This window comes from Salmo trutta, chromosome 9, assembly GCF_901001165.1.
Source record: "Salmo trutta chromosome 9, fSalTru1.1, whole genome shotgun sequence".
Lineage (NCBI taxonomy): Eukaryota > Metazoa > Chordata > Actinopteri > Salmoniformes > Salmonidae > Salmo > Salmo trutta.
This window is the reverse complement of record NC_042965.1, coordinates 40,917,756-40,924,929: the sequence shown is the minus strand read 5'-3', so window position 1 is coordinate 40,924,929 and position 7,174 is coordinate 40,917,756. Positions and strand designations below refer to the sequence as shown.

Below are 7,174 nucleotides of genomic sequence, written 5' to 3'. Positions count from 1 at the left end.
ATCTCTACAAAAGAGCGGAAGTTTATTGAAAAGGTTTGGTCCATTCTATGCTGCTGCCAGAGCCATCCGGCACTAGCCAACCGGCGATATCGATGCTCAGAGTTTCAGCAGTTCCATCTCAATCCAACCAACATTGAAGTAAAGTCAGTCCTCTAGCTTTAGATGTCAGTCTGGATACAGGACAACTCCAAAGTCAACTCCAAGCAATATGGCCAAAGTCAATTCCAAATTTCCTAGCAACACAACTCCAGAAGTAAATTCAGGAAGGGCCCAAAGCACTGAACGCCCTCCAAATTAGTAAACATCTTTAAAGTGTGTGCAGGTATATTGGCACTTGTCTGAGGTTTCCTATATATCCTACATACTTTTGACCAGAGCATCTCAGGTGGCACTGCGGCTGTGGATGCAGGAGGGGCAGCAGTGCAGCGTGTCGTGGATGAACAGGTCACACTCCACGCAGAACACACTGCTGCACGACGGACATGTGAACACACTTTTATCTTTCAGCTCCCCCTGGCAGGCTTCACAGAACCTCTCTCTGTGGTGCAGCAGCAGAGGACTCTCCTGGAAGGCCTCCAGGGGGAAGAGGTGGTGGAAGGAGCGGGCCAGGTGAGGAGCGGAGACAAGTGTCAGCCCTGGGGAACACATACACTTTAGTCACACCTGTAGTACACACACGCGGGTCATCTCAACTTATATACACAGAAGCTATTTCCCAAAATGCCTTTCTCCCGAAGGAAATTATTGCTATGAGAAACTCCCTCTACCCCGTGCCTACAGCAAACCAATGCTTTAAAATGTGGGAATTAGTAAAACGAGTGAAGGAGAGACGATTGGGACATACACTCAGCTAGACATCACGCACCACAGACTTAAACACTCGGCTAGGCACCACAGACTTCACAGTCAGCTAGGCACCACATACCACAGACTTTACACTCGACAGGTAGCTCAGTGTACTTGGCCTGGCACTGTGGACAGAAGTACCCTCCCATAGACAGACCGGGACCACCACTAGTGCTGTCCAGATGGGCCTGGCTGAAAGAAGGCTTGGCATCCTGGTCTGATAGAGTGGCTATGGTGTGCTGGGGGAAACCTGGAGGGAGAGAGGGAGAGAGAGAGCGAGAATGGACACACTGGAGCTCAGAAATAACGTTGTGTGGTTAAGACTGAGCCAGTCTATGTGCTGAAGCTCTGTGTGTATCTGACCCATGCGTATGAGGGAACACTCAGAGGAGGAGGTAGCAGGAGGAGGCTTCACATGAAACATCAGCAGCTCCCTGAAGTGGCTCTCATCCAGGATCACATGGTACGACCCCCCGGTCTCTCTGGTGAGCACGGTGCAGACACGCACCTCGGCTGACAGGCCGATCACAGACACACGGATCTTCAGAGCCTTCAGAGTCTGATGGAGAGAACAGAGAAAACACCAGAGATATGAAATGTGAGACACCAAGGAGAAAGACCACATAGAAACTACACCAGAGTTTCTACATGAGACAAAACACCAGAGAAAAACATCTGGGGAGAGGGAAAGTGAGAGATAGAGAGCAAGATTTTATAAAAATGATTTAACCTTTATTTAACTAGGCAAGTCGGTTAAGAACAAATTCTTATTTACAATGACGGCTTACACCGGCCAAACCCGGACGATGCTGGGCCAATTGTGTGCCGCCCTATGGGACTCCCAATCACAGCCGAATGTGATACAGCCTGGATGTAAGTGATAGAGACAGACAGAGACAGCCAGATCTGCTGTTACCTTGACCAGCTCGTAGATGTTAGCTGGGTCACATGTGGTGAGACTACTGAAGATGATGAGGACTTCTCTGCTGCTGTGGCCTGGCATGTGTCTGAGGAGAGACAGAGTGTGATTGGCATGTGTCTGAGGAGAGAGAGTGTGATGGTGAAAAGACAAAGTGGATCATACATCTTGGGACAAAATAAAAGTATATGAATATACACACAAACACCACACAGGAAGCATACTTGAGTGTCTGCATGGCCAGGCTGAGGGAGTTATATAGAGAGGGTTCTCCCCCACACGTAGAGTCCTTTGCTTTCTTCAGGGCATCGATGTGCTTCTTTGGGTTCCCTGTGAATAGAATAACAGCAGTTAGCAGAACTGTAACCAGCACACAACTTACATGCACACTCAAAACACTAGCAAGCCAAAGACGTAATGCCTACAATGGAAAATAAATCTATATAAAATGAAAAGTATTTTAAACATGCAACAACAACAAAAAATGTACAACACTTATATTGATTAAGCTTAGGGGAAATTGGGACACCTAGTAGAATGACCCAAGGCTGACCTCTCACCTGCCAGGTCAGTCAGCTTCTCTGCTCTCTTGTTCTTTGTGGTGATGATACCCACCTGAAGAGGAGACCATAGGAGGGACTAAGTTCTCTTACCTTACTAGACCATATAGTAGGAGGATGACAACACACCGTTGTTGACGTAGCAATCCATCAAATGTATTTCATGAAGCCCTTTTTACATCCGGAGGTGTCAAAGTGCTTTACAGATACCCAGCCTAAAACCCCAAAGAGCAAGCAATGCAGATGTATCTGTGGCTAGAAAAAACTCCCTAGAAAGGCTGGAACCTGGGAAGAAACCTAGAGGAGCCAGGCTCCAAGGGCTGCTTACATAGACAAACGCTCAGGAACGAATGACAGTGGGACAACAAAACCCACTAATTGAATGGTGGAATGAGGGCCTACCTGACTGATGGGATTCTGGTCAAAGTATTCCTCTACGAAATATTCCACCAGCTGCAGGGTTGAAGAGAGAAAACAATCACTAAATATTTTTCAGCTCCATATGTTTTACAAGTATTTTGATTCCTCCTCCTCTCTACCAGCCCCTCCTCTTCCTCAACCCTCCTCACCTTGAGTGTAGAGGTGAGGCGGTTGGGTTTCAGGTCCTGGTCTTCCATGGTTCTAGAGGTGTCAATCACCACGTACAGGTGACGCATCTGGAACACATGATATTGTAGTGTTATCAACATTACTTTACTGAAGAAGTTCATGGCATCTGAGAAGGCAAATAGAGGGTAAGGAATCAACTCACCATCCCAAGCCGAACTTGTCCATGGCTCTCGAACACCCTTTTCCTTTTGGCCTGGAAAAGGATTTCCTCCACAGTGGCTTTGAGAGATCCAGACTCATCCTCCTTCAATATCTCCCTATATGGACAGACAGTCAGTCATTGTCCTCATTTCAGTGGTAAGGCTGTTGCAGCCTCACTGTAGACCGAAGTCAAGGAGTTCAGTCGGGGGAGGTGCATCTGCGACAGCCAAAAGTCAGACACTAATGTGTTTTTTAACAGCGAGGCTCAGATCAACATGGCAGTGTTGCCATTCTTTATAAAATGATTTTAACACACAAACTAAAATCATGTGTGTGTACATTACACAACCAATTAGTGAGAGAGTCTCAATCACATGTAGTTATTCACTGTGGGCCACTCATGAATTACGGCAAATTGGTTCCTGTTTCAGTCACGTCTTTGGTCATGTTCGCTTGAGTCAAACAATAACACCCTATAGATTGGTTGCCAATAGAGTCTCCTACAATGCAGGTGACTGCTGCAGGATGAAGTTGGTGAATGTAAAAACACACACAAAAGTCCAATAATTATATTCATCCTAAGTTTATGTTTAGTGAGCGCCTTACCATGTTCGCTCATAACCCCCCTCCCAACGCTTGGCTCTCTCTGGCTCTTCGTCCATCTTGATTGAGTCAACCTCCAAATGCAGTTCAATCAAAAACTAAAAGTATCTGTAGAAATGACACGAGGGGAATTAGAAGCTTTAAAAAAAAAAAGTTTGTAATGCTTTGTAGTTATTATACTATAAACAATGGCATTATCATGCAAATACAATTATCTTCAAAAACAACATAGCTGCCCGCTCATCATCCCCATACTAGTCAAATTGGAACCAATTATGTATATTTAGTCTGTAAAAAATAAAAAATACACAGGTGCACCTTGTGTTAGGGATAATACAAGTTATGGGTAAGCATAAGCCATGGACAGTTAACAAGCAATCACAAAACACTCGATCCATCAATTCTCCTTTAAACCCAGGAAGCGGTCATTCCACTTACCATTCATCAGCTTTTCAAGCTTAATAATGTCAAAATACGTTCGGAACTTACCAAAGAATGGAGTTTCGCTGAGCGACTATCGTCATTACTACCTTTTGACGGTATGTACTTCCAAAAATGGTGTAAATAAAAAGCTACATGCAATCGAATAAATGCCAGTTTTGCACATCCTGCAATATTAGTAATGGATTTTAAAAAAGTACCCTATATTGTCTACTTACATTAAATATTATTGCGTTCCGTGTAGCGCGGGTGAAACAACAGATAGGTTTGGCGTTCATAAACTGTTGAAGGTGATAAAATCAATGACATTTACTGCTGCTGGATCAGCCGATTTTATTGGTGGTGCAGAAGAGGTGGATTTGGCATTTTCTCAAAAACAATACGAATATTTTCGGTTGCGTGTAACTTTGTATTTTGATTTTAGGGGGGTGGAGTACATACCGGCCGGAACGGCAGTAACGGCATTACAATACTAACTTTAGTTGCTCAGCCAAACTCCATTCTTTGGTAAGTACCAAACGTATGACATTAATCTTGAAAAGCTGGAGAATGGCAAGTTGAATCGCCATATTCAACGTCTCCTGTAAACCCAAGATTTTGGTTCAGCAGCGCCAAAGATATTTTCTAACTAACTCCTCGTCTGTGGCTGCGCCTTGCTGTGAAACTGGCAGATGTTATTCGAATGCATTGCTAAATTAATCGTCTACATTTCATGAATGAGTTACTCGACTAAATTAGTTAAATCGTCGGCTGAATAAATGGACATTAGTTTACTATGATGCAGAAATAGAAACATTCAAATAAGATTAAAAGAAAAACACAACATTCGCATACCTGCTGAAGGAAGCAACCATGTTTGGTGTAACGGAAGAGCTTCCCGCCCCAGGAAACATGCTCTAAAGGAAAAATAGTTCCGATTTCAGATTTTTGTTGGGGGGAGCAATGGGTAAATGTATGTTTTTTGTGGCTGATGATGAGCTCATAAATTGGCCGAAACTTTTGTTATTAAAAACGTTTAAAGTTTAGTATTTAAGTGGGCAGCTGTTTAGACAGCAATACGATCTATCCTACCACGCCCATGTAACAGTACGCCCCACTTTGGGCTTGAACCAGGGACCATCTGCCCACATCAACAACTGACACCCACGAAGCATCGGGGAACAACTACTTCAGGTCTCAGAGCGAGTAACGTCACCGATTGATACGCTATTAGCGCGCACCACCGTTAATTAACTAGCCATTTCACATCGGTTACACCCAGAAAACTGCTCCTTTTATTCTCTGTCCCCAACGCACTAGACTACCAGTTTTGATAGCCTTTAGCCGTACCCTCATCCTACTCCTCCTCTGTTCCTCAGGTGATGTGGAGGTTAACCCAGGCCCTGCGTGTCCCCAGGCGCTCTCAATTGTTGACTTCTGTAACCGAAAAAGCCTTGGTTTTATGCATGTTAACATCAGAAGCATCCTCCCTAACTTTGTTTTACTCACTGCTTTAGCACACTCAGCCAACCCTGATGCCCTTGCCATGTCTGAATCCTGGCTTAGGAAGGCCACAAAAAAATTGAGATTTCAATCCCCAACTACAACATTTTCAGTCAAGATAGAACTGCCAAAGGGGGATGAGTTGCAATCTACTGCAGAGATAGCCTGTTTATTGCCTTACCTCCTCACGCCATTTGCACATTGTGTATAGACTTTATTTTTTTCTATTGTGTTATTGACTGTATGCTTGTTTATTCCATGTGTAACTGTGTTGTTGTTTGTGTCACACTGCTTTGCTTTATCTTGGCCAGGTCACAGTTGTAAATGAGAACTTGTTCTCAACTAACCTACCTGGTTAAATAAAGGTGAAATATACTGCTCAAAAAAATAAAGGGAACACTTAAACAACACATCCTAGATCTGAATGAAATAAATAATCTTATAAAATACTGTTTTCTTTACATAGTTGAATGTGCTGACAACAAAATCACACAAAAATAATCAATGGAAATCCAATTTATCAACCCATGGAGGTCTGGATTTGGAGTCACACTCAAAATTAAAGTGGAAAACCACACTACAGGCTGATCCAACTTTGATGTAATGTCCTTAAAACAAGTCAAAATGAGGCTCAGTAGTGTGTGTGGCCTCCACGTGCCTGTATGACCTCCCTACAACGCCTGGCATGCTCCTGATGAGGTGGTCTCCTGAGGTATCTCCTCCCAGACCTGGACTAAAGCATCCGCCAACTCCTGGACAGTCTGTGGTGCATCGTGGCGTTGGTGGATGGAGCGAGACATGATGTCCCAGATGTGCTCAATTGGATTCAGGTCTGGGGAACGGGCGGGCCAGTCCATAGCATCAATGCCTTCCTCTTGCAGGAACTGCTGACACACTCCAGCCACATGAGGTCTAGCATTGTCTTGCATTAGGAGGAACCCAGGACCAACCGCACCAGCATATGGTCTCACAAGGGGTCTGAGGATCTCATCTCGGTACCTAATGGCAGTCAGGCTACCTCTGGCGAGCACATGGAGGGCTGTGCGGCCCCCCAAAGAAATGCCACCCCACACCATGACTGATCCACCGCCAAACCGGTCATGCTGGAGGATGTTGCAGGCAGCAGAACTTTCTCCACGGCATCTACAGACTGTCACGTCTGTCACATGTGCTCAGTGTGAACCTGCTTTCATCTGTGAAGAGCACAGGGCGCCAGTGGCGAATTTGCCAATCTTGGTGTTCTCTGGCAAATGCCAAACGTCCTGCACGGTGTTGGGCTGTAAGCACAACCCCCACCTGTGGACGTCGGGCCCTCATACCACCCTCATGGAGTCTGTTTCTGACCGTTTGAGCAGACACATGCACATTTGTGGCCTGCTGGAGGTCATTTTGCAGGGCTCTGGCAGTGTTTCTCCTGCTCCTCCTTGCACAAAGGCGGAGGTAGCGGTCCTGCTGCTGGGTTGTTGCCCTCCTATGGCCTCCTCCACGTCTCCTGATGTACTGGCCTGTCTCCTGGTAGCGCCTCCATGCTCTGGACACTACGCTGACAGACACAGCAAACCTTCTTGCCACA

General features: G+C 45.3%; 1 protein-coding gene across 1 annotated transcript; it reads right to left on the bottom strand.

The window, feature by feature from the left end:
- Position 1: 1 nt before the first annotated feature.
- gtf2h2 (general transcription factor IIH, polypeptide 2) lies at positions 2 to 5,018 on the bottom strand. The gene is made up of 11 exons (XM_029763739.1): positions 4,954 to 5,018; positions 3,682 to 3,786; positions 3,077 to 3,191; positions 2,895 to 2,981; positions 2,728 to 2,778; positions 2,326 to 2,380; positions 1,990 to 2,095; positions 1,763 to 1,853; positions 1,210 to 1,405; positions 926 to 1,096; positions 2 to 635 (listed from the first exon to the last, which is right to left on the bottom strand). The coding sequence occupies exons 2-11, from the start codon at positions 3,735 to 3,737 to the stop codon at positions 382 to 384; spliced, it is 1,182 nt and encodes a 393-aa protein (XP_029619599.1). The 5' UTR covers positions 3,738 to 3,786; positions 4,954 to 5,018; the 3' UTR covers positions 2 to 381.
- Between the last annotated feature and the right edge of the window lie 2,156 nt (positions 5,019 to 7,174).